At 43.8% G+C, this 27,885-nt stretch overlaps 1 protein-coding gene across 5 annotated transcripts in view; it reads right to left on the minus strand.

The window, feature by feature from the left end:
* Positions 1–27,885, minus strand: part of SLC36A1 (solute carrier family 36 member 1) — a 70,095-nt gene that overhangs the window by 18,506 nt on the left and 23,704 nt on the right. The window contains exons 1-8 of one of the 5 annotated variants that reach the window (XM_004428631.3): positions 27,713–27,838; positions 15,657–15,804; positions 9,830–9,920; positions 8,505–8,593; positions 7,936–8,031; positions 5,833–5,917; positions 5,214–5,432; positions 657–755 (exon numbers count right to left, since the gene is read on the minus strand). In XM_004428631.3, coding sequence (XP_004428688.2) covers positions 657–755; positions 5,214–5,432; positions 5,833–5,917; positions 7,936–8,031; positions 8,505–8,593; positions 9,830–9,920; positions 15,657–15,799 — 822 coding nt within the window. In that variant the 5' untranslated portion in view covers positions 15,800–15,804; positions 27,713–27,838. Of the gene's footprint in view, positions 1–656; positions 756–5,213; positions 5,433–5,832; positions 5,918–7,935; positions 8,032–8,504; positions 8,594–9,829; positions 9,921–15,656; positions 16,542–27,712; positions 27,839–27,885 lie in introns of those variants that run through there. The other 4 variants (XM_087429528.1, XM_087429527.1, XM_087429530.1 and 1 more) reach the window with 4 other exon arrangements.

Genomic DNA, 27,885 nt, shown 5'->3' on the forward strand with positions numbered 1-27,885 from the left:
ATGGCAGGCTCCTCTCTTCAGGAGAAGAATTTGGTAAAATCACAGCAATGATGGGGGAAGCTGAGCTAGGAGTGAAGGCTATTCATTTACACATAGAAAATATAGCACAGAAAACAGAGGGCAGAGAAATCATTCATGTATTTATTGATTTAATAATAAAATTGATAAGATTATTAATGAAAATAAAAATTCCTTTAATGCTCACCATGTGTCAGGGACTGTACAAAGCACTTTACACATATCTTATTTAATCCTAACAACTACTAATCATTAAGCTCACTTTTCAGAAGCAAACAATGAAGGCTCAGAGAGGTCAAGTCCTCGTGCAAAGTCACAAAGCTACCCTTTGGCAGAGTCAGGACTCATCCCAAGTCAGTCTGACTCCAGACCCTGCATTCCTAACTGCCACGTACTATTGCTTACTGCACACACAGGAGATGAGCAGGCAGCAGAGGGGGTCTGAATGCAAACACTCTCAAATTACATACAATTTATTTTCAAAAGTTGGAGCTGGGAAACTTCAGTGGAATCCCTGAAACACTGTTCATTAACCAGACAAGTCTCAGAAGACCATTTCTAACACCACTTCTACAGCATTCCTTAAAGCAGACCTCGAGGACACCAAGGGCACCAAAGAATCACAGTGTAACTCTTACCATCCCGATGCCTTCGAATGCAAAAATGGCCGTGCCAAAGAACAGAGGGTAGGTCTTCCAGGACGCCACCAACGGGAGGCGGCTGGGGTTTGGGATCCTCTGAAAGAGAAAATAAGACAAATCAAAGGCTATAGAGAGATTCGAGATTTGAACTCCAATATCAGACAGGTCACTCCTTTCCATAAATCCAAGATCCTTTGAAGGGAGAAAGTCTGACACCTGACAGGTGATTTAGGGACGTTCAACCTTTATATTTTTTTCCCTTCAGGCTGAGAAAACCCTACTTGCTTTGAGGAAAGCCTAGCTCAATGTGCCATAAAACACTCAAATGTTGGAGCTTGCATAAAAATAGTCACATTCTTTCACTAGGTAATCCCATCCTCAGAAATTTAATCCGAGTAGAAAAAAAATCAAAATATGAAAAAAGTTGAGCAAAGCTATTTAATAGTAACTAAAAACAACCTAAATGTTCCCAAACAAGTGAACAGTTAGTTTACTGCACATCAACTATACCACAGAATATTATGCACTATTTAAAAAGTAAAAATTGAGATGACTAAGTGGCACATGAAAAACTGCTTATGAAATAAGAGTGAGAACAATATTTTTCACATTTACGTCTTCACTATGATATAACTACGTAAACACTCCACACAGATAAAGCTGGAAGGGAAGGTGGTAAATTTTTAGATGAACTTTTTTTCTTTTTTTCTCTGCTTTTCTTTCTTTTTTTTTGTTTTAATTCTTGGGAATGAGTTTGAGCACTTGTAAAACATTATTAATAGGCACATGACAGGAGTATTGGAACATTTGTGGAAAAAATAGCAGAAAGAGCATTAAAAAATGGGCAAATAAAACAACTATGGCACACAACTGTGTACTGGGGCTTTGGGGAGAAAAAGAAAAAAGAGGAAAATTGGCAACAGATGTTAATGCAGAGCCAATCTTCCTCAAAAACAAAAGGCAAATAAAAACCAAGGCAATTGTTAACTGAGGTACAATATAAGGATGTACAAGCAAGGAGGTGCAGACACAGAATCCTACCTGGCTCATGACTGAACAATAGTGCCCAGTAACGGACGGCATTGAAGGAGGAGGACTCAGAGTGAGAGAAGCTGCCGTCCTTTTAGAATCTGACTTTTAAACCCATGTGCGTACCGTATTTAGATTAAAAGAAATATTGACCTTAAAACTGCCTTTTACAATGTTTTACAATTGATTTAACTGTAGAGGTATTTAGATAAATATGGGGCACGTTCTAACAGTGTGACAGAATAACATCAGTGCACAAAAGGAGATCTAATATTAACCTCTGCAATAGGCTTCTCTTTAAAAGATTTTAAAGCACTTACATTATAGTCTCCCTAAAATATAAAGATTTTAAAAAATACTTTTTTCTGAGCCCCTGCTAAGAAATCAGTTAGTTCTCTTTATAAGAAGCACTTCAGTACTTGGAAGGAACACAGACTAATAAATATTTTTGCCTTACAGTGAGACAATAGAGGAAGACTGCCCTACAATTACTCCTGAGTCACAGTGTAATTGTTCCTGGAAACAGGAGCGATCTGTCGGTTAGTGGATGACTACTGCCCAGGTCCACACACCAGATCAGGTCGAGGTATCAGAGACGGAATTTCAGAACACGTGTCTGGGAATACCAGCATGAATGAGGCCAGCAGGAGGGATTTATAATTCTACCTACTTAATGACTGCTACTGACTTATAACCCAACCAACCACACGGAGAAAGTTTAATTTGCAAAGAAACATACAAATCGAAATCAGCTCACTATCAACATATTATCTCCACAATTCCACAATACTACCAAGATAATAATAACAGTTTTTTTAGAAAATGCTATTAAATATACATAAGGATTGCAAGATGTACTCCAATGTTGGAAATGTTATAACTGTGAGAAAACGCATCTCAGAATTAAGGATACGCAGTGATGAAACACTTACGGGGAGCCCCCTCTGGGCAAGGCACTCTGCTCAGAACAGTGCCATTCCTCATTCCACGTGATGAAGATACGGGGAAACCTGCTCAGGTGGAAGACCTCGGTTGCTTCCTACGATGGTGACCGCATGAGGAGCAAGAGCACGGGTCACACACGCGCTCAGGATTAGGTAAAAATTCAGGAACATCAGACAGGGGAATCCTCATGGTAACGGGGCAAAATGCTAAGATGGAGCAGTAGTAACAGCAGCAGTAGCAACAAAGGAGCATCTTTCGCTATGCGCCACGTCAAAACGAAGCTGCTTAACACACAGCCAAGCCACCAGTCTCTCCCGCTGCACCCAGGGCAGACAGCACTACTTGATCACAACACACCTATGGGCTGAGCCCAGAGGCAGGCTCAGAGGCGCTCTCCAGAAATCAGCAGGGCTGCCTCATCTGAAAGTGCAGATTGTACTACGCACAGACAATGCACTGGATGGACGCTCCCTTCAAATGGAACTGAGATGTGGTCAGAACCCGTATTCCCATTCCAGCCCTCTGATCACAGCAACCACCACAGTCCGAACCACGAAAGTAAACTAGCTGAAGTGGTTTAGAAATAAATGTGGTGTGTGTGCATGTCTATGTGAGGTGGCCTCACTCAATTCATCTTTAATGTCTGCTGCAGGGTGTCCTAGGCACTGACAGATCTCTAATGACCAAGTTAAGTCATGGGTTTAGTTACGCTTCCTTGTTTTAACTTAATTTGCCAGACGTGGGGCAAGAAGTTCTCTGGAAATGGTCAATCATGCGTTCACAGGCCCTCCTTCCAGTCCCATAAAAAATGGGACACGGAGAGCTGTTTATTTTATGCTTTAAAAAACAGTTCTGGGGGCCAGGCCTGTGGCGTAGTGGTTAAGTTCGGCATGCTCCGCTTCAGCGGCCCAGATTCACAGGTTCAGATCCCAGGCACAGACCTACACCACTCGTCAGCCATGCTGTGGCAGTGATCCATATACAAAATAGAGGAAGACTGGCACAGATGTTAGGTCATGGCAAATCTTCCTCAAGCAAAAAAAAAAAAGAGGAAGATTGCCAACAGATGTTAGCTCAGGACAAATCTTCCTCAGAAAAAAAAAAACAAAAAAAAAACAGTTCTGCAGAAGAGTCCATATCCACCACCCACCTGACTTACTAGGACAAGGAAAACAGTAAATGCTCACTGAGTACAATGTTAACCTAAATTCATTTGTCATTTCCTCAGAACAGGAAGTCCCTGTGTTTTATGACCCACTGTTTTCCTAGAAACCACATCAGTGGGTAACTGGGTCACAGACGGTAAAAATGAAACAATGCGCACCTGTCAGACTGAACAAAACCGAAAAGACTGATACACCCAGTGTTGGCTAGGATGGGACGCTTAGGTACTATGGAAGAGAGTCTACATGAAATTGGTAAACAGTTTTTGGAAAAAGCAACTTGGAAATATAAAAAACTCAAAAGCACATACTCTTCACAATTGCGCCTTCACAAAAAATATCTCGGAAAAGTATTTATACATGTCCACAAAAAGGAAGGCATAAACATATTCAGTGTTGTAATACTGAAATAACACCGAATATTATAGATGACCTGACAGTCTGCTGACTGGGAACTGGTTAAGTAAACTATGACACATCTATTCTCTGAGATACTATGTAGCAATTAAGAATAATGAGGTACAACCAGGTGTATCAACATGGAAAGCTCTCTGAGGCATTGCCGAGGGAAAAATATCAAGGTCAATGAACGCTACATGTAACAATTTTTAAAATTATGTTAAAAAAACACAAAACAAAATATATTTTTGGTTTATATATTTCTATGCATCCACAGGACCTGGAAGAGACAGACCAATCACACCCAGTGGGTCCCTAGAGGAGGAGACTCAGGGTAGGGATGTGGTGTTAACAGGAACCTGTGTTGTCTGCATTGTGCTGAATATATACTGGTGAATTATTTGGGGGAATTAAATTTAAATAACTTTTTTAAAGTTATTCTTTTATTCACCTGCTTTCACTCTTTCCCTTTTCTCAAGTCTTGGCAAAACGCACTGTCTTGTCCATACACAGCCAGTGTTTAATAACACATTTTCTCAGGCTGATCTTCTACCCACCTACACAGAGATGTCCTCTCTTGTACTATCCCACAGACCTGCCCGCACGTTGGTTTTTATTTTTATCTGAATATTCTTCTCTATTTTCCAATCTTACACGATGATCATGCATTCACTCTCTAATTGGGAAAAAATCTAAACCAGTGACCTGGATGGGGGTGATTTTGCCCCCAGGGACCTTTGGCAATGTCTGGAGACATTCTGGTGGTCACGGTTTGGGGAGTGGTTGCTACTAGCCCCTAGTGGGTAGAGACCAGGGATGCTGCTAAACATCCCCCGATGCACAGGACAGCCCCCACGACAAAGAGTTACCTGGCCTAAAATGTCAACAGTGCTGAGGCTGAGAACCCCAATTCTAAAGATACCACGCGTAAGTCACACATCCCTATTTAAGTCCCTTTTACTTGTTCTGTCTGTTTCTCGGATTATTTCACAGGCGGAGGGGGAGCCTGGGCTCGTACCTGAACAATGAACTGGTAGATCATGACCAGGCTGACCAGCATGCTGACGTTGGCCAACAGGGAGAAGACGGACAGGACTCGGAGGTTCCGGATGAAGACCAGCAGCACCAGGAAGGGCAGGAAGGTGAGCATGTAGAGCCTCGAGTCCATGGTGGGCGTCAGAATCACCGTCTCGTTGTTGTGGCAGTTGCTGGTGGTCGCATTGGCTGCTTCGATCACCTAGATGAGGGGAAGAGAAGAAAGAGAAAAGGCCTCTCAGACGACTAAGGCCATTGGCTTTCCACCAGAAGAGGTTCCTGACTAAAGACTCAGTGTGAACAAGGCGGTAGAGAGGTCTGTGTTCAGTGAACCTTCTTTGAAGATCTTCATAATTATCATTAGCAACCCAGCTGTCTGAGCTGGGTTTGATCAGATCTCACTTAAAGACAAGAGGATAGACAAACATCTGGAGGTTTCTCTATGCCCGAGGTCTTTAGATGAAATCAAACAAAAGACACTGTTCTGTGTAAAGTATTAAAATAGTAATTCTTTTGTTGACCAAAAATGGCTTGGAAGGAATCCTAAGCAGAAAGTCCCCTCATCTCTTACAGTTCTCTCTCTTGTTTTACCAGGGCCCTACCTGCTTAAAGTTTTCAGCCAGAAAGACAAAATAGACACAGCAGAATCCCAGCTGCGTGACAATCAGGAAGAAGTCCACAGTGTGCCTGCAGGTGGGGAAGGAAGGAACACAAAGAGCATGACGATCAAAAGCAAGACTCCCAGAGAGACTCCCAGAGTGTCTGAACAGTGCTTTCTCCCAAGTCATCATAGACCCTTCCCACCAGGTGACAAGGATGAGTGTGCCCTGGGAAGAGGAGAAACTGTGCTAGGTGCCACCGGTCTGGAGCTTTGAAGGAAGGTGAAGGAGGTGCTATCTGTGTGGAAGCCTTCCTGACTTCTTGTCTGGAATGTTGCATGGGGCCAGGCAATCCCGAGACTGGAATGGTAGGAGCAGAACATACACTCCAGGACCTCTGCCTAGCCCCTCAGCCTCCTCCTCCCCTCAGCCCCCCTATCCCATCTCACACCATTCCTTCTAAAGCTACAGAGAGTGGTCGGCTTAAAAGCCCAGCAAGTGGACCCCTTCACAGTCTTGTTCCATCACTTAGATCCAAGAACCAACCTACTCTCACATAAGTACACAGAAACAGATGTACCAAAACAGACTGCTGGTTGAAGCACTGTTACAACAACAGCTGGTGACAACCTAAAGGGTCATCAAAAGGAAAGTGATTACATTATAGACCATTCTTAAATGGAACAGTATACAGCAGGTAAAAGAATATGCTAAATCTATACGTACTGATGGAGAAATGTCTAAGACCTTTAAGGGAAAAAAGCAAGTTTCCAAACAGTATGCATAATATGGTCAATTTGTGTAAAAAAAACTTTAAGAACATGTGTATGTTTGTATACATACAGAAAATTCCAAAAGGATACCCATGCAACTGAGACCAGTATATATTTTTACTTTTTACTTTATGTCCTTCTATCTTGTTCAAAAAAAATTTTTTTTTTACCATGAGTACACGTTAATTTTATAAAAGGAAGGAAGGGAGGGAGTGAGAGGCTGAGTAAGGAAGGAGGCAGGGAGGGAGAGGGAGAGAGGGAGAGAGGAAGGGAAAGAGAGGAGAGAGGGAGGGAGAAAGGACTAATCAGCAACCAAACAACCAACCAATGGTGGTCACTTGGCAATCTGGCTTCTCCTCATCTCAGAAAATGATTTTGCTGAAAGAATTACATAAACCTGCGTCACAGAAAGAAGGTGACTATGAGTGAAGAAGGTAAAAGTCTCCCTGTGACCACAAAAAGGAGTTTTCTGGAGAACATAGTTTTAATGTGGTTCACTTAAAAAAGAAAAAAAGGATTCAGCCCCTGATGGTATCAATTCTCTAGATCTAAATATACCGTTTCCTCAAACAGGAAACAAAAAGTAGAATATTTTCCTCCAGGCATCTGAAAAGTCACCATAAGGAGAAATTTCCAAACACCCTCACCTCCTGAAATGTGTCCTTCTCTAACAAATCCATTTGTTCTAGCTCACCTCAGCTCCTCCTTGAAGCCTTCCTTCTCCTGCCTCGTGCCCTGCCCTTCAAGTACCTATCGTGTGCGCTTCTCATCTGGCACAGTGGGCAAGAGACTCTTCAAAGCTCCTCTCCCTCTAAGAGCCCAGGATGTATTTCTAGCTCATGAGACTCGCTTCCTACTGGTTTACACTCTTCCTCATCTCTTGTTCTCAAGCTTCCCACACATCTTTCTCCTCACAGAGGCTACAAATCCTTAGAGGGCCAGGATCACGTAATTCACCTCAGGGAATCCCCCCTCCCTATACACAGAATTGTTTTGTACCACTTAGAAGAGAGGGCTTAAATATATTTGTTGAACAAATGAGGAAATGAAATACATCACTGGTCATAGACTGGCAAAGCTGGAACATTCCTTAGAGATCTCTCAGGCCAGGTCCCGTGCTTTAACCGATGAAGAAACTCAGCCCCAGAGAAGGGAGGGGTCACACAGCCCAAGATCACACAGATTACCACTGGCAGAGCTGAGCTGGAACTCAAGTCCACTGACCCAAACAACGCACTTTCCACTACTTACACTGTCTCCCACATCTCACTCTCCTATCTGAAGGCCTCCACACCGGGAGGCTAGTGCAAAAAGGAAAGAGGAAACCAGGTACCTTCCCCAGTGTGCGTGGTTCCGGAGCCAGGAGCTGGGGCTGGATTCCAGTCCATACATCACCGTATCCCCATAGTCCACAAAGGACTTGTTCAGTCTGGGAGGAGGGGAGGGAGAGAGAAAGGGCAGAGTGTGCGGGTTAGACAATGACAATGACAGAACAAACATAGCTCACTCAGACCTGGGCCAGTTCCCCACCTGTCACCCTGTACATACCACTGAGTCCTGTATCTAAGGTTTTCAAGGATGAGAAGTGTTAAGTCAACAGGACAGTTACTTTTGTTATAATTAACAACATCTGGTAGAATCATTTCAATGGGTTAAATATTACAAAGCACATAAAATGAGAATGTGGTCTCTGTTCACCAGACACAAGTAAATTTGACAGATGACAACAAGCTGAAAAAGAACACAAAAATAACAGGGAAAAGCATTGCTGTGATAATGAGCAGCCACCTTCAGTGAGCATCAGGAATTTAGAGTGCTCTGTGTAAGTGCTCGCTTTCAGGACTGGTAACAGAACCCAAAAGGACAATTTGTTACTTGAGAGGTGGCTCGGAGGGCTCTCACCTGTGGCAGAAGTGGTGAGCACATTTCACCAGGATACCCATGCAGTGCACAGCCACGATGCCCATCACCAGCAGGCTGAGGGGACCCATCTGGGGATAGGTGTTGTGGGGAAGAGAAGGAGAGACAAGCAGGTACAATTAGGAGTGAGTTAACAGAGACAAGGAGGTACAATTAGGATTAGGAGTTTGCAAATGATCAAAACACTACTAAGACATTTTCCAATGGCAGAACTTCTGGCACAGCATTAGAGAGAGAAATGTGATCACGGAGACTAGCTCGATGAGACAGGCACCATCCGAACCTTAGCATGCCTTCGAAAGAATTAATCTCATGGAGAAGAGGGACACAAGATAATGCTGTTCCAGGACCACTGCCAATCAGCAGATCACAGGCTCCTGTGATTATCTGGGAAGCAGGGATGGGTTAAGGGGGCGGGGGAGGGGGAAGTTCTCTTTAGAGCAATGTCAGAGCAAGAAATACAGCCCTCAGCTAAGGACAATCCACATCTCTGAGCTCTCTCCAACTCTAAAAGAAACCAGATGGCTTTGGATAGGCAGGCTATAGGGGGTGAGTCATAAAAGAAAAACTAGGATTCTCAGAGCTGGCCACCTCAGGGCGGGGCATGGAATGACTGTGTAGAAAAAGACAGACTTGTGTTACAAATTCATTAGTTAATATTATTCATAGAAACTGCCTGAGACACTTTAAGTACATCCTCCCCACCAGAAGGTAAGCTCCATGAGGGCAGGAATCTTATCTGTTTTATTCACTGATAATACTCTAAGAGCCTAAGACAGTGCTCGGCACACAGAAGGCCCTCAATAAATATCTTTACATGAAACATATTTCATTTTTACATGAAAAATATGCTTCAGCTTTTCCTCTGCTGAATTTTTTTACAAAAGCTTCTCATTTTAAAATGTTTTAAATGGGGCCGGCCCTGTGGCTTAGCAGTTAAGTGCGCACGCTCTGCTACTGGGGGCCCGGGTTCGGATCCCAGGCGCAGACTGACGCACGGCTTCTCCGGCCATGCTGAGGTCATGTCCCACATACAGCAACTAGAAGGATGTGCAACTATGACATACAACTATCTACTGGGGCTTTGGGGAGAAAAAAAGAAAAAAAGGAGGAGGATTGGCAATAGATGTTAGCTTAGAGCCGGTCTTCCTCAGCAAAAAGAGAAGGATTAGCATGGATGTTAGCTCAGGGCTGATCTTCCTCACAAAAAAAAAAAAAAATGTTTTAAATGAAGTAATTTAAGGAAAGAAAAACACTGTCTCCTAAAATTTGTCACAATACTTTCCTCTACCAGTGTAGACCCTTACCAAGAGGCCTGCATTCTTCACTGCCAGAGGCAGCCCCAGGAGTCCTGTGCCAATGTTGCTTTTCAGCAGGTGGATTAAGGTCTGGAACCATCTGAGGTGGGAAGAAGGCAGACAAGAGCATGTTAACAATAATGACAGCTAACATTCATTAAGCACTTAGCGCCGAGCTAAGAGCCTTCACATATTATCTCCTTCAATCTCCGCAACAACCCTATGAGATTTATGGAAGAGGAAGCAACGTGTTCCAGGTCACACACCTAGTAAAGAGCTGAGCCAGGATTCAAACCCAGGTGGTCTGACCCCTGAGCCCACTGTCCTAGCCACTGGGCTTAAGCTGTGCTCTCTGTGGCAGCTCTGAGGATCCCTCTCCCTTGGAGATTAGACTGGTGGGAGGGTGGAGGTCTCGCTAGGCGCTCTGTCCTGTCCTAGTGTATCTGGGCCTGGTTGTCACCACAGAGCTGTCCACTGTAAAGACTCAGATCTAAAACTGCAACAGAGGATGACAAGTGTAACTGTGAAGGACAGATTGGTGTCAGAGAAGAACAGAGGAAATAAAAAACGGAAGCCCAAAACCCTTAACAGAACGTTTTATGCAAAGTGAGCAGAGTAAAAGTCGCACGGTACCACAATAGGCCAGAAGTCCCTGGCGTACTTTGTATTTAAAAAAAAAAGTCAAATCCCATAGAGGCCTAGGATTGGACAGTCACCTAGTTTGTCCTTCTGCCTCAAGCACAGATTTTTCCCTCGCCTGTTGTACAGACTGTCCCCCTCAAGCTGCAACTGTAAAGCCTCTCACACATCCTCATTCATTTTTTCACTCAGCAAATACTAGCTATCACGTGTAAAATGTCATGTTAATGCAGTGGGGGAAATAAGTATGAATCAGACATAGACCTCAGTCTCTAGAAATTAATAATGTCTCAGGGAAAATAAGGTGGACACATTAACAATCACTCAAGGTAGAAAGATCCCTGTCTGAAGAAGAGCCCAGGATCAATGCTCAGGGAGGGGAGGCAGCTGAGGGTTCACAGAGTGGAGGGACCTGGGCTGAGCCCAGCAGGAGAGGCAGGGTCTGTCAGTGTGCCCGTGGGGAAGAAGAGCCTGGAAATACGAGCCGAGAGAGAGAGATGCGGGGCACCAACACGGAGGCGTGCATCGCCTCCTGGCCGCTCAGGTGGGGCGAGGGTGGGCATTCCATAGGGAATGGGAACTCCTCAAAGGACTGACAGCAGAGGAGTGGCCTCATCTTCAGCATTTTCTATCCTTTGTTACCTCCAGGAGGACACAAAACAAGTCAAATACAGTGTCACTTTGCCCCAAATCACAGACTCACTCAGGATTTGGCTCCTGGCACGGTCTGGAAATTCTGTACAAATAACCCAAGTCCCTCCAAAATGATGCTTACACATATTTCTTCAAATCTGCAGTTCAGTAGAAACTGAAGGCAAATAATACATGCTATTCATAAAGACTATATTAAGACCCATCTACACCCTCTAGAAAGAATTTTACTTTTGGTAACCTTTCTCCTTCTACCCCCAGGGAGAAAACCTCCTGACCTTCCTACCATCCCCAAGCTCTTCAGGAAAGATGGAGGAAACTGCTTTGAGTCAACTGAGAAGAAGCTGAGTGCTCTCTGGATTACCCGGAGGACACAGCTTAAGGACCGCAAGGTCCGGGGGTGACACTTTCACTATCAGGAGCCAATGACCGGGAGATTACGGCGGGGATGCTGGGCCAATCAAATTCTATCCTGGCAAATGTTTAATCCACTTCAGGGCAAAGGTGAGCATTGTACTAAACCCACCTGCCTACCGGAGGCCTCCCCCAAATGCCTCTGAGCTGGGTTACGTGGGAGACCAGGTCCCTCCAGCCCTGGCTCGGCCACTAACTCCATATGACAATTCCCTTCCCTTCTCCAGGCCCATTGTCTAGTCTGTAGAGTGAGGGGACTGGACTAGGACAACATACCTTCCAAGGTCTCTTCAACTCTGCAACACCAGGATTCTAGGCAATTGACCAAAATTACTCTTTTTAATCAAAGGTCCCAAGCTAGGATTACCCAAAACCACATGAGTATCACAAAATCAACTCGTGGACTGCAAAGTCTTAACTATGGGGAGGGAGGAAGAAATAAGCCTTGCAAATCTCTGTAGTTCTGTTTATGCTCCAAATCAGCAGTTCTTATATTTTTTTGTCTCAGGACCCCTTTATACACTTATAAATTATTGAGGATCCCAAATAGCTTTTGCTTGTGTGGATTCTGTCTAATATATACTACATTACAAATTAAAACTGAGATATTTTAAAAATATTTATTAATTAACTTAAAATAACAATAAACATATTACATGTTAATATAAAAGATTTTTAATAAAAAGTAACTCTATTTTCCAAAAAAATAAAATGTGAGAAGACTGGCAGTATTTTACTTTTTTGCAAATCTCTTTAATGTATTGCTTGATAGAAGACAGCTGGATTATCTACTTCTGCAAATAATCTGTTGTGATATGTTGTTTTGGTTGAAGTATATAAAATAATCTGTCCTCGCACAGACATGTAGTTGGAAATGGAAGAGGTATTTTAATTGCTTCTTCAGACAATTGTGGTAATTTTTCTTTGATACTACACCAAAACTCAACATATGGTAGTTTCTTAGAAGTTAGTTATAATGTGGAATCTGAACTTTTTCATCCACTATTACATTAAAACCTATTGAATCTTTGAATGGATCTTTTACCCATGCACAATTTTCTAACATCATATTTTGGTAATTTGGAAGATATTGATTCCCTGAGTTATGCAGATCTTCCAAATTCTGGCACATTTCATTATACAATATCAAAAAATCACATTTATTAACATCATTACTGATCTCATCAGAAAAGTCTTTAAGTAGAGGGAAGCTGTCAAGGCCACAGTGTTGGATACAAGTTTTTTTCAAATTTTGCTTGAAAGCTCAAATTTTATTGTGGGCAACACCAATACTGTTGATTGTTTTTCTTGAGGCGATGGTACCATTTCTTTCATTTTCAAGAAAATGTCTGCCAAGTACTCAGGTCTGAATAACCTATAATTTGTTAGTTCTTTCTAGCAAAAATAGTGTTCTATGGAAAAAAAAAAAGCAGGTAGTTCAGTTTACAGCTCAATCACTCAAGGTCTTTTCCTTGAGACAAGTACCCTACTTGGACATGCAGTAGAAGTGCCTCATGCACACTTACCATTGTGTCACACAGAACATTAAAAGACCTGTACTGAAGGGTCATGGCTTAATAAAATTAGTAATCTGACTGCTTCATCAAGGACATGCTGCAGTGAAACTAGCTCATTCTTTGTACGTGTGGCAATGAAAAATACAGGACGACTAGCATAACGTCGTGCCACTGCCTTGATTTATGCTAAGGTGCCAGCAGGACCATCAGTGCTTCTGTACCATCAGTGCAAATGTCAACACAATGAAGAGGCAAATAATATCTTAGTATTATTATGAACACAGTTTTGACCTCTCAGACTTCTCGAAATGGTCTTGGGAACCCCAAAGGGTCTAAATACCACATTTTGCAGACGGCTGCTCCAGATAACCTAGAGAAAGCCAGTTTCAGTCAACTGGTTCCTCAGTCTGCAGCCTGGGGAAGAAGTACGTACCAAGAACTGGTATAACATAACTCAACAGGGCAACAAGGAGAAATATTTGCCCAACAGAGTAAAATAAGGCCATTGCCAAAACAGCTTGATCACATTAAGTGTTAGGAAGTAACCTCACCAAGCACATCACCATGGAAGTGGTGGGGTTCCTATGTGCACCCCTGGTTAAGGGTTTTACTGAGCCCTTAACCCCTAGAAGAGCCAGATGTGTGCACACGTATGTGCAGTAGGCTGAGAAGTACCTCCATGTGCTTTGTTCTTTTGCAAACTAGATAACAGGGTTGGACAGGGCACAAGCAGACAAGGAATTCAGCTCAAAAACTCATCCCTAACATTTCTCATGTATTAGAGATTCATGTGGGCTAACAAGGTCCCCCAAATCAGCCTATACCTAAATCATACCTGGCATGTTTTCTATACATAGATGCTCATGTGGATCCAGGCCCCAGGGCAGGACTCAACCAATCCTCCAAGTCCCAAGGGCGTCCTATTCCCTGTAGCACTTGTGACGGGACTGTGATACCTGCCATCACTTACAGATGAGCTCCTAGTTACACCTGGCATCACAATATCAGGGCAGGATGGGCCCTCAGAACAAAGTACACCCTGGAAGATGTCCCAATACAAGCCCGAGGAAGGTATCTTCTGATCTGCTCAATTTCCAACAAAAGAGGGGTAATTTGGGGTTGACTACTAGTTATAACCCAATGTGAAAAAAAGAGATATTCAGAATAACTAACAGGCATGCATTAGCTTCAATGCATACAAAACCTGTGAGCTACCATCCTGAGGTTGCTAGCTGGTTCGTTTTGAACTTCAGAGAGGTCACTTTAAAAATGAAAATCTAGACTCCGCTATGGCAAGCATTGCATAGACAAGTTGAGAACAAGTTGAGAGCACAAACTGGAAGGGAAACAAGAGAGAAGCTTGGAAGAAGTATTTCACAATAACAAGCGTGACTTCTGAGGGGAAGCTATCACGTGCCATTGGCTGCATTTGCAGCTCCTGCCTGGGGGAAGCCAGCTGGGTGGATTAGGTTAGGGGAAGAAGGGAAAGATAGTCCTCACTGCTGCCAGTTGTGCTCTAAGCAATCTTTCCCATTGCAACACTCCAAACAAAGGGGGGAATCTACAAAAGCATGCCACTTGAGAGATAAGCTATAGAGACTGAATCTTTATGAGCAGAAATTAGCTAGTGGTGGAGAGGGGCTGGTAATGTGCACGGGCCATATCCTCTAGTTCTATCCCAGTTCACGAGGGAAAATGCCCTGCACCAGGAAAGACTGCAGCCAGAGGGAGCTTCACCAGTAATGAGCTCTAAGAGAAGCTTCTGTGGTCTCTTGGGGAGTCACAGGGGACAGTGTAAGTCTAGGACATAAAGAATCCCTCAGTAAGTCACACCCAATCCACAAGGGAACACAAAAAGGGTGAGAGCTAAGCTTGAATAAACAGAAGGGGTGCAAAAGATGGGATGCTGAGATCAGGGAGTGAGTCGGAGAACTCAATGGAGTAGAAAACCCTCCTCTGAATTTTCTAATTCGAGTGTGAGCACCAGACAGTCAGCATAGCTTCAGAGTGGGGTCCTCATTTTATCTTACATTTGGGGAAACTGAGGCCCACAGAGGGCCAACCTCAGCCCAGACGAGTCTTGAGATTCAGTTTCCAAGGATAAGATAAGCCCTCCTTAATGCAAAGCCCATCTCCTCTTCTCTATTAACCTCTTGAATTTTTTTAAGTGCAGGAAAAGTTATTCCTCCTTCTTCCCACTTCTTCAGCCAAATGAACTGGCTGTTTGGTGACGGGGACAGAAGTCTGGGGGAGACGTTGCAAAGGAGGCTTCCAATGGAGCCTGGAGGTATTTGAGGTTCTAGCATAGATGACCCATGGTTCTAAATTAAGAGAAAGTTCTCTCTAGAAGTTTTTCTTACGTTTAGGCTCTTCCTCGGCACCAGCCTTCCGGGACCAACATAGCCGAAAGGAACAAAGAATAAGAAACAGGCCAGAGAGTGGCAGGCAAGAAGCTCAAATCTCGGTGCTGTTACTCGCCCAATCTCTATCTTACTTTCATCTGCGAAGTGAGGAATGGATAAAATGGCGGAGCAAAAATAACATAAGGGAGACTATGTTACTAATACCTAGGAACATAAAGCCCGCCCAGGAGGGGAGAAGAAACAGCTACTCACGTTGTGCTGTTGCTTTCCCCAAACCGCTGGTAGGAGCCGGAGGAAGAGAAGTTGTTGAGGCCTTCAGACGGGCTCTCCTCGGGGCTCGCGTCAGTGGAGCTGTAGTCGTGGTAGTCCTCGTTCCGAAGCCTCTGCGTGGACATGGTAGCTGGGGGGACAGGGTCAGCGCTAAGACCTCCAGGGGCTGGGACCTTTAGCTCCAAGCCTTGGGTGGGCTCTGGGGCAGGAGCAGCCATTGTCACAGTAGCTCAGTGACATCTGAACTATGGATTGATTAAGTATGAGAGTGTCTGGTACAAAGGGAAATTGAAAAGGTGCAAAGTAAACGTGGGCGGGCTGAGCTCACTCAGCTTCTGCCTCCCAGCCTTCCCAGTCGTGCCACACTCAGATATTTCTAAATTTGCCCCAGTACACCTGGCCAGAGCAGAGGCGAGCCACTGCTGGGGAGGCATGGGGGAAGATACAGACAGGCGCTTCCAGGAAGTCTTCCCTGTTCCTTAGTCAAGATGAACTATCCCTCTGAGCTAATTTCTTGGACCTTGAACAATAGTTAAATTGTCTCTACATCCGTCTTCCCCAAGAGCAAGCTCTCAGAGGACAGGAATCCAAATATGCCCCACTGTATCCTATTTTCCTCTGCATTCACTGGAGAAAGAACCTTGTTGCATTCAAGAAACCCCCTCTGGATCATCCAATTCTGCTCCAACTCCCCACCAGGTCCCAGGGCCACAATGACACTCTCTTTCTCTCTGCCATGACCTCAGGCCTCTCCCAGAGGTCAGGAGTGACTCTCATCTGCTGACCCTAGGAATCTTTTCTTGCAACCCAGCCTGAATACTGAGAAATGGCAGCTGAAAGCAGCCAAGGGGAAGACCAGGAGCACGGGAAGTGCTCACCACTGGCCCTTGTCTCAACGTCTCCCCTCCACAACCCTTCTTCTTTTTTATTTTTACAAATTTGCTAATTTTTTAAAGATGGTGAAAGAAGAAACCCTTCCTGTTTTGTGCTGGGGAAGGATGGGGAGGGTGGCGTCCCCTGGGAGGTCTTTCTCAGTAACGCTACTACAGAAGAAAGGAGAACAATGACTTCTCTACGAGACACAAGGATCTGCACAGATAAGGATACATTTTGGGAGTCATGAGGCTCCCAGAATCCTGGGGACTGTTGCTAAGAGCCTTCAGAGGTCACTCCAAGCTGCTCACGGTACAGAGGAAGACTCAACCCCCCAAAGATCAAGGGACCTGCTCTGCTCCACCAGGTAGCAGCAAAGCAGTAAACATACACCCTGACGCCCTGCCTGTATCTGGAAACATCTACTGAACACACTAATTGCAGTGACGGAATACTATAATGAAAAAGAGTCAACTTCCTGTCCTCCAAGAATCTGCAATCAAACAAGGAAAAAAAGGTAGACGAACATTAAAAATTACAAATAAAAACCCTTCAGACACTTGGCAGATTGGCACAACTGCCCGCCTATCGGGGGCTCTCCCCCAGCATGTGGCTGGACGCCCACCCTGAGTCTGGTGTGCTATCTCAGTTACCTGGCGAGGAGACAGGACCTCCAACAGCCATCACCACAGGCCATCCCGCACGACACCCAACACCAGCTGCCACAAGACAGCTCTGTGCCAAGTGCTCCCACAGGTCCAGTCCCGGGGGATTCTTTGGAAACTGGCCCCAGCCTGGCACCCGAGTGCCACACTCATTTCTCATTTTCTCCCACCAACTGTAAAAGATGAAGGCCCTTATGCAATCTCACAAGGAAAGTGCTTGGTGGAAAGCCAATAAAGGGCTCGAAGTCCCAGGGAGGATCCTGTCTAGCTTCACCACCAGACCGACTTCGCTAAATATCTAAGAGGGTGTCATCTGCTCCCATGCTGGAGGAATTCAAAGAAGTCACCTAGCTCTGGAACAGCTAAACTCCTAAGAGGGCCAGGAAAAAAAAAAAAACCTATGAAGTATCTTAATATGAGCAGCTGAAAGCTGCTATTCAGGCAAAAGTTAATAAGTTAGTTTCCATGTATGTCAGAGGCCTGGGTTCTAAAGTGGCCTCTCACCAGTTTGCTTAGTAACTTGAAACAATTCTCTTTATTTGTCTAAAGTCTTAGTTCCAAATGTGCGAATGGGCGGGGGTAAACTAAAATATCTGCCAGCAACTCTCTGGCTCTAATATTCCAGGAAACGACTCCTGTAATTCTTTATGCAAATAACAGCTAATTTCTAGTCTCTTCCAACATATCAAAAGCATCTGAAGAATAGAGCCTTCCAAGTGAATCCTGCATATTATGGAGGAAGAAGGGACAGAATGCAGGGACTGACAAGTCCCCCATTCCCTCCCCATCAACCAAGAGACCACTCTGTTGCTTACTTGGTACAGATGCTCAATTTGTTTCAAACGCTGTAAAGAGGCTTCTTTATGTTGTGTATAAAAACTGAAGTTAACCCACAGCAGATTATTGCTAAGAAAACTGCTCAAAAAGAAGCTGAAATCTATAGATCTGAAGGCTAAAAACAACTGCAGGATGTGGAATAAGTGGCTTGGCAACCGTGTGCATGTTGGAAAGGAAAAAAAAAAACTCTACTTATGGCTTTTAGTTGATGATAAGCTCAACAGAAGTTAATGATATAATAATAGATGCCAAATGAGCTAATGCAATTCTAGGTTGCACTAGGATGAGACAGAACCCCAGGTAGATGACAGCACTGTTTTTGCCATGCAGTATTCCGTTCCAGGCAGCACACTATAAAGGGAATAATGACAAACTGGGGTATAGCCAGAGGTCAGCACCAGGATCAGGAGGGCGATGGAAACCAACTAAATGAGGAACAGTTGGAAGCACTGGGTTCAACCTGGACAACTGGCAACTTGGGAGATAGAAAAACTGTCTTTAAGGCTGCCTATGGATAACACTTGTTCTGTGAGGCCTCAAAGATTAGTCATTAATAGGATCAGTAGGTGGAAAGTAAAGGGAGGCAGGACTTTGGCTAGACATAAGGAAGAACTTTCTATCAAAAGGAGTTGTCAAGGGGCTGGCCTCGTGGTGTAGTGGTTAAAGTTTGGCGCACTCCACTTCAGTGGCCCGGATCTGCGGGTTCGGATCCCAGGCATGGACCAACACTGCTCATCAGCCATGCTGTGGCAGTGACCCACATACAAAATAGAGAAAGATCTGGGTTTGGATCCCAGGTGCAGACCTACACCACTCATCAGCCATGCTGTGGCAGTGACTCATATACAAAATAGAGGAAGATTGGCATAGATGTTAGCTCAGGGCTAATCTTCCTCAAGAAAAAAAACAGGAAGATTGGCAATAGATGGCAATAGATGTTAGCTCAGTTGCCACAGGGAACCCAGTCTTCCTCAGCAAAAAAAAAGAAAAAGAAGGAGTTGTCCAGACAGAACATAGTGCTCCAGGAGACAGTGTGTCTCCATCCCTGGGAAAGTCCAAGCAGAAGCCCTTTCTCAGAGCATTAAGCAGGGATTCAAGCATGGGAGAGGGTGGGTGCAGTCACCCCCTGGAGTCCCTTCTTGTGGTTCTTTCTGGCAACCAAGGCCTCCTGCTCTTGCTTTCTAGTGTCCCCACTGAGTGCCAGCCTCCATGGTCACCCTGCCCCTGGGATCCCTTTGATGAAACCTGGTTTCCAAGTCTGTTGCTGCAATTGCCCATTCCTGCCCTGTGGGAAATTTTAATAGAACCTGTTAACTGTCAGAATGAGGGGTGTAAAATGTGAGAGTTCAAGACAAGCCAGTCCTTCAGGTTCCTGAGGGCAATGAACTTAATCTATACATTAGGTGTGGCCTTTTGACGATGCAAAGTCAAAATCTCTATATTTAGACCCAAAAGAGTGAACTACTAAGTAAGAAAAGTCTGCATGTTTAGTGGCAAAAAATATACATATATATTTCTTCAAGTGTACATTCACCCAAAATTGCATTGAAATATCACCTATTTGTATAACCTTGATAAATTTTCTTCTTTTTCCTTATATAAACCATTTTTAATTATTAATATTATCATTATTTTAAGGTTTTTCCTGCTTATTTCATATCTAGTCTTCCTTGCATATACTAATGCATATACTATACTATACAGTGCATATACTAATGAAGTTTAGTTGCAATACAGTGCATGCACTATGAAGTTTAGTTGCAATATAATAATGGTCCATCATTATCTTAATATAATAATTTGCTTCACTAGCTTCCAATTGTTGGATTTGGGGCTTCTGCTTTCTTTTTTTTAATGACTATCTCATATCACAGCTAAAAAGAATTCATACAAATAGTTTTCAATTTTTATGTCATATCCTGCGAGTAGAGCTAGGTGTATAGGCTCATTTTTATGGTTCTTATCATACAAATGATTGAACTAACCTACAGTGTCACCAGCAATATATGGACATGACTATCTCTTCATAACCCTGCAAGTGCTGAATTTTATCATTTTTATTTTTGCTCTTTTAGATGGATGGGTGGCTCCTTTTACCTGTTTTATTTTACATTTCTTTACTTTCCAGCAAAGACCACTGATAATGAAAACTATTTTTTTTTCTTTTGTGAGGAAGATCAGCCCTGAGCTAACATCCGTTGCCAATCCTCCTCTTTTTGTTGAGGAAGACTGGCCCTGGGCTAACATCCGTGCCCATCTTCCTCTACTTTATATGGGACGCCGCCACAGCATGGCCTGACAAGCAGTGCGTCGGTGCACACCTGGGATTCGAACCTGCGAACCCCGGGCCGCGGAAGCACAGCACGCAAACTTAACGGCTATGCCACCGGGCCGGCCCCCTGATAATGAAAATTTTAAAAGCATCTTTTCCCCACCTACCAGACTCATATTTTTGAAAATATTACACTCACTTGTGAAAATACTAAAATGTTCTCAAGATAGCTATTTAAGAGTTTATTGATTGGATTCTATTCCAAATTCAGCACAATGAACAAGGTCAGTTCCAACAAGGGAAGGAGAATCCGTTTGTACACATTTATTGGTCTCTATAAATGGGAAGGTCAAGGAGGAGAAAGGAGAGGACGAAGGGAGAGGCAATACTAAAGTATTAGTTAGCTTCATTACCAAAAGGTAAACAACACTTTTAGGGTGACTTGTAAACACATAAAAAATTATCCACTAAAAACTATTAGAACTAATAAGTTCAGTAAAGTTGTAGGATACAAGATCCATACACAAAAATCAATTCTATTTCTATGCACTCACAATGAACGGTCTGAAAATGAAATTAAGTAAACAGTACCATTTATGATAGCATCAAAAAGAATAAAATACTTAGGAAGAAATTTAGCCAAATAGGTATAAGACCTGTACACAAAAACTACAGAACAATGTTGAAAGAAATTAAAGAAGAGCTAAACAAATGAAAACACATCCCAATATTCATGGATTAGAAGATTTAATACTAAGTTGGCAATACTCCCTAAATTGATCTACAGATTCAATGAAATCCCTGTAAAAATTCCAGCTGCCTTTTTGTAGAAATTGACAGGCTGATTCTAAAACTCATAAGGAAATTCAAGACGCCCAGGTTAGCCAAAACAATTCTGGAAAAGAAGAACAAAGTTGGAGGACTTCCCAATTTCAAATCTTAGTACAAAGCTACAGTAATCAAGACAATATAACACAGGCATAAGGAGAGACATATAGAGCAATGGAATAGAATTGAGAGTACAGAAATAAACTCTCACATCTACAGTCAACTGATTTTTGGCAAGGGTGCCAAGACAATTCAATGGAGAAAGAATAGTCTTTTCAACAAATGTTGCTAGGACAGCTGCACATCCACATGCAAAAGAATGATGTTGGAACTCTACCTCACGCCACATGCAAAAATTAAATCAAAACAGATCAAAGACTTACACATAGGAGCTAAAACTATAAAACTCTTAGAAGAAAACATAGGCATAAATCTTCATGACCTTGAATTAAGCAATGGTTTCTTACATATGACAGCAAAAGCACAAGCAAAAAAAGAAAAAAATAGGTAAATTAGGCATCATCAAAATTAAAAATGTTTGTGCCTCAAAGGACACCATCAAGAAAGTGAAAGACAGGGCCAGCCTTGATGGCCTAGTGGTTCAAGTCCAGCGCTCACCACTTCAGCAGCCTGGGTTCGACTCCTGGGTGTGAAACCACACCACTCATCTGTCTGCAGCCATGCTGTGGCAGCAGCTCACAAAGAAGAGCCAGAAGAACTTGCAACTAGAATATACAACTATGCGCTGCGGCTTTGGGGAGGGAAAGAAAAAAGGGGGGGAAGACTGGCAACAGATGTCAGCTCAGGGCAAATTTTTCCCAGCAAAAAAAACAAAGTGAAAGATAACCCACAGAATGGGAGAAAATTTATGTAAATCATATTTCTAATAAGAGACTTGTACACAGAACACATAAGGAACTATTACAACTCAATAATAAAAGGACAACCCAATTAAAAAATAAGGAAGGATGTGAATAGCTATTTCACCAAAGATGTGAAAATAGCCAATAACCACATGCAAAGATACTCATCATTAGTCATCAGGTAAATGTAAAACAAACACCACGATGAGATAACACTTCACACCCACCAGGATGGCCAGAATCAAAGACAGATAATAACAAGTGTTGGTAAAGATGTGGAGAAATTGGAACCCTCTGACACTGCTGGTAGGAGGGTACAATGGTGCAGCCACTTTGGAAAGCAATCTGGCAGTTCCTCAAAAAGCTAAACAAAGTTACCATTTGATGCAGCAATTCCACTTCCAGATACATACTAAAATGAAAATGGACGCCCACAGAAAAACTTGTACACACATGTTCATAGCAGCACTATTCCTAATAGCCACAAAGTGGAAATAAACCCGACGAATGGATAAAGGAAATGTGGTATATCCATACAATGGAATATTATTCATCAATAAAAAGAAATGAAATACTGATACATGCTACAACATGGATGAACCTTGAAAACATTATTCTAAGGGAAAGAAGTCAGTCACAGAGGGCCATATATTGTATGATTTCATTCATATGAAAGCCCAGAATAGGGAAACCTACAGACAGAAAGGAGATTAGTAGTTGACTAGGGCTTGAAATAGGGAGTTGGGAGGGATTAGGGGGTGATGGCTAAGGTGTACAGAGCTTCTTTTGGGGTGATGAAAATGTTCTAAAATTGACTGTGGTGAGGGTTGCACAACTCTGTGACTATACTAAAAGCCACTGAGTTGTACACTTTAAATGGGTGAATTCTATGCTATATGAATTATATCTCAATAAAGCTGCTAAAAAAAAAAAACAAACAGATTTCTGGGCTCAGTCTGATTCAACCTGAGCATTTTATTTTTAACCAGCTTACTAGGTGATCTTGATTACAGGTAGATTTATATAAAGCATTCCAAAAATAAATGATCTTATTATGATGCGTACATCCCAAGCTTTACCTCCTACCAGAGTTCATGGATTGGTGATAAATGCAGACTAAAAGCACTGTCCATTATTCTGAAACAATTCCATTGGCTTGGATTTTGGCACCCAGAGAAGCAGCGAACTCTCTAGCTGCATTGTCTCTTCTCTGTTGCTGGAATTCCAAAGACTTGAACAGGGACACAGACTGTGTTGCTGTGTATGATCTAGAGGCAGGGAAGTGAAACTTTCTGACTCCCATGTGATTTGTTTTCAAACAGTATCAGATAAAGCTCCATCTAACCTACCACAGAAGTACATCCCATAACTTGAGACTTCTGCCTGAAAGAGTCTGGTGCGAGGGCAGCCACAAAACAGCTGCTGACTTCAGCAGGCTCTGCACAATAGGAGCTGAACAGGCAAACATGCTCACTTTTTACCCACAATCATAAAAATCGCTAAATGTTAGGACCAGGCATGATTTACAGATCGAGCTCCAGCTTCCCATTAGGAGGTGAGAAAACCAAGGTCCCAGCTGGTTAGAGATCTGGGATTAGAATCCAGGATCCCAGATTCCCGGTCCGGTATACCTTCTACCACTCCAAAAGTTATCTACCCTTCCTAAAAGCTACCTTGGAACAAAACAGGTACAGGATTAGGTCTGCAGGGAGAACTCTGCATCATAAGAACATGAGTTCAGAGCCCAGCTGTGTGACCCTGAGGAAGTTACTGCATGTCCCATTGTCTCAGTTTCCTCATCTGGAAAATGTCATTAATAATATCTACATCACACTATTGTTATGAAGAGAGAAGGAAAAGATGTTCAATATGCTGCATGGTCCATAATGGATCCTCACTGATGGTAGCAACTGTGATTATTTCCACAGAGAAGTTCAAAGACAGGAAGTTAGAAAGCTGACTACACAAGTAAGCACTGCAGGACTCCCTCCCTTCCACCCCTCTGGAGAGCTGAACCCGGTCCCCGTCTTGGAAATGGTGATCTACGTGCCATGAGCATCCCAGTGACCCACACAGATTCCTGAATTCGTGGAAAACGGAAGCACAGAGGAGTCTTTCCTACTAGAGAGGGTCATTGGGAACTGGCCCTGGGTGTCAAGGCTTCCCACAGAAATGTCTGGGGGATAAAAAAAGAGACTGCCCCAAATGCAGCATCGTGGGATTTCTATTTTGGCAAATTCAGAACGTCCCATCCGCTGGACCCCACACCCATCAGACAGAGGCCAGCTTTGTGTGCTCGGCCTAGCCAGGCCCAGCCAAAGGAGGGAGGTTCGTGATTCCTCCAAGGCCTGGGTTGAGGTCAACAGACTCAATGTGAGTTTCCTCTATGGGAAAAAGAAGAAAACTAGCCTGGGTGTTAGCGGTTAGTCAGTCACACACTTCTGGAAGGGTTATCGGGACCAGGCCAGCAAAAGTAGAAACCAAAATCAGTTCACTCAGCCCAGTTCTAGGATCTTGTTTCAGGTCAGGGTGGGAAGAAGTGTAGCATTAACAGCAATGGCTCTTCAGCATCTGACGCTTGCAGAGATATCACATCCAGCAGTTAAAGAGCTGAGACATGCGCTGGGGAGGGAGGGGGTGATAAAAAGAAAGAAAAAGCAGGGGTACTGAAAACACGCTCAACATCACTAATTATTAGAGAAACGGAAATCAATACTACCGGAGATGTCACCTCACACCTGTTCGAATGGCTATCATCAAAAAGACAAGAGATAACAAGTGCTGGCGAGGATGTGGAGAAAAGGGAACCCTTGTAGACTGCTGGTGGGATGTAAACTGGTGCAGCCACTATGGAAACAGCATGGAGATTCCACAAAAAATTAAAAATATACCATATTATCTAGCAATTCCACTACTGAGTATATATCCAAAGGAAATGAAATCACTATCTTGAAGAGATAACTGCACCCCCACGTTCACTGCAGCATTATTCACAATAGCCAAGGTACAGAAACAACTGAAGTTGTTGACTGAATGAATAAAGAAAATGTAATGTATATATTCCATATATATAACGGAATATTATTCAGCCACGAAAAAGAAGGAAATCCTGCCATTTGCAACAACACGGATGGACCTTGAGGGCATTATGCTAAGTGAAATAAATCAGACAGAGAAAGATAAATACTACGTGATCTCATTTATATGTGGAATCTAAAAAAACCGAACTCATAGAAACAGAGATCAGATTGGTGGTTGCCAGAGGCAGGGTGGGGTAATTGGGCGAAGATGGCCAAAAGTTACAAACTTCCAATTATAAATAAGTTCTGAGGATCTAACGTACAGCATGGTATAGTTAACAATACTGTACTATCTATTTAAAAGTTGCTAAGAGAGTAGATCTTAAAAGTTCTCATCATAACGGAAAAAAAATTTACGTGAGGTGATGGATGTTAATTAAACTTATTGTGGTGATCATTTCACAATATATACATATACCAAATCATTATGTTGTACACTTTAAACTTGTACAATATATGTCAATTATATCCCAATAAAAAAAAAGAAAAAGAAAAAGCAGGCGTAATTAACATGAGAACAGTTATCTGAGGGGCAAGGGGGAAACTAAAGAATTCACAAAAGTGGACATCCACTCTATCTACTCTACTTCACAGCCCACATGCTAACAAGTCCAGTCCTAGAGTTTCACAGAACCTCTGAGTGGGAAGAACACTTAAAACTTTATCCAGTCCAACCCTCTACCAGTACAATAATCTCATCCACATTTCCAAAAGTAACTGCCCAGTGACAATTACCTCCAGTGACAGGACCTCCACGCTCTGTGTTGCAACCGGAGAGAGCACGAATTCTTGGAAAGTTCTTACGCTCACCCAAAAACCACTTCCCTTTTGGCACTTCCATCCATTGGTCCTAGTTGAACTCTGGAATATCACAAAAGAAATGGAATCTGCCTCCTTACACTGCCTTTAAAATAGACAGAGACAGCTCTGAGCACTTTACGGTGCCACAGGGATGAGGCCGAATGAACAGCTACATGGTTTAAAGGGAAAATAAGGACTCAGGAGCAGACAAACATAAATGGCACAATCAGAAAACAAAGGGAGAGAGACAATACCGTCTTCAGAGCAGCCTCTACCTTAGACAGCCTCAGACTCAGAGCGAATCACCAAGCCTTTTGGGTCTCCTTACTTCTTGACTTCAAGAACATCTTTCAAGAAAACATGCTCTGAATGTACAAGTAAGCTCGTTACTGTAGACCAGGCTCTTGACAAGAGTCAGAGGGCCCTGATCATGTTTAAAGTAATAAAAGACAGAGAAAACCATTTCCAGCTGTCAGTATTTAGCTTGGATGTAATCCAGAGATAAGAAGAAAGAGGAGGGCGATTTCACAGCAACGTAGAAATAAGAAGTAGGGAAACTGCTTCCTGGACAACTCGATTAAGTCTTGTTGCAAGGCAGATACTAATGTATACTGGAGGAAAGACATCTCTGATTAGAAAACAAACAGACCTAGATGCAGAGAATGTCAAAGAAGAAGGAACCCTTAGGGAGTCCACCCCATCACTGTAGACTGGGAAACCTAAACTCAAACAAGGAAGGGAGTTGCCCAAGCTGGAAAAGCAAGTGTCAGATCTAGAACAAAATCTCCTGATTCCCTATTCTCGCTTCTTTCCATTACATCATGCTGCTATCTTATTTCAGCAAGCCTCAAATAACTGCAAAACATCCTCCAAATAACCAGTCTTCCCCAAATCTGCCAAGCTACAGAAAAAATAATGCAAAGGTCTTTGCATTCTTAAAGCTAATGCCAGGGCTCTCCACAACCTCAGCTGGGAGCCACCTACCCTTCCAGGAGCATAGGCGATTCTTATTTCATATTTTGATACGACTTACTCAAAATTGCAAGACAGAAACAAAACCTACAGAATGATGAGTTTGCAGAAAAATCGCCAACACTGAAACATGGAACCACACCCAAAGCCAATCCAATCCCGGCGATGGAGAATGCTGAGCTAAAAGCGGAGAGCAATGAAAGAGAAGGGTACAGGAAAAGGGTGCCTTTCCACATGTCAAGTTCTCCGCAGGAGGCGGCGCGGTGAAAAGCAAACGGGGCTGGAGCTGAGGGAGACTCGGATTCTAGTCGCAGGTCTGCAACTAACTCACTGGGTGACCGTAGACAACCCCTACCCCTTCCGGGGCCTCGATCTCCCAGACTGTCCCAGAACAGGGTTGCAGCAGATGATTCCCCAGGGTCCTTGCAGTTCTGGTATTCTACGCCCCTAAGACCCACTATTAGCCAGTCCGGAGCAGGGCTCCCGCAGCGAGCCGGGGACCTGCCCGAGCCGGCCAGACCTCTCTGGGAAGCGGCGAGGAAGCCCGAGTTGGTCACTTGGGTGATCGCTCCCATCTGGGGACCCCAGCTTCCCCACCTGTCAAATAAGACGGGGATGTCAAGGGAGAGAGCGTGAGGGAAGAGGGATTCTCCAGTTCGCCTCCTCCCGGGAGGGGTGCCCGTATCGGACCACAGGTGCGGCCGGGGAGCCGAGACGACTCGGACCCGCTGCCCAGGCGGGTCGGTGCCCGACCCGGAGCATCCGCTGCGCCCCCAAGGAAGGCGAGGTGGGTCCTGCCGAAGTCGGCGACCGGCGCCAGCCCCAGCCCGTCAGCGCGCGGACTCACCGCTCGGGTTCTGGCTCCGGCTTCAGCTTCGGTCCCGCTTCAGCGCAGGGCCCCTCTCCCTGCCTCAGCTCCGGGTCCTGGTCATCCCCCTTAGCTGCCCGGCAGCCGCTTCCGGGCCCCGTCACGTGATCCAGGCTCCAGGAGACCCAGGTCACATGCTCCCGCGCGCTGCT

Source organism: Ceratotherium simum, chromosome 4, assembly GCF_057802395.1.
Source record: "Ceratotherium simum simum isolate JZ-2026a chromosome 4, ASM5780239v1, whole genome shotgun sequence".
In the NCBI taxonomy this organism is placed as follows: domain Eukaryota; kingdom Metazoa; phylum Chordata; class Mammalia; order Perissodactyla; family Rhinocerotidae; genus Ceratotherium; species Ceratotherium simum.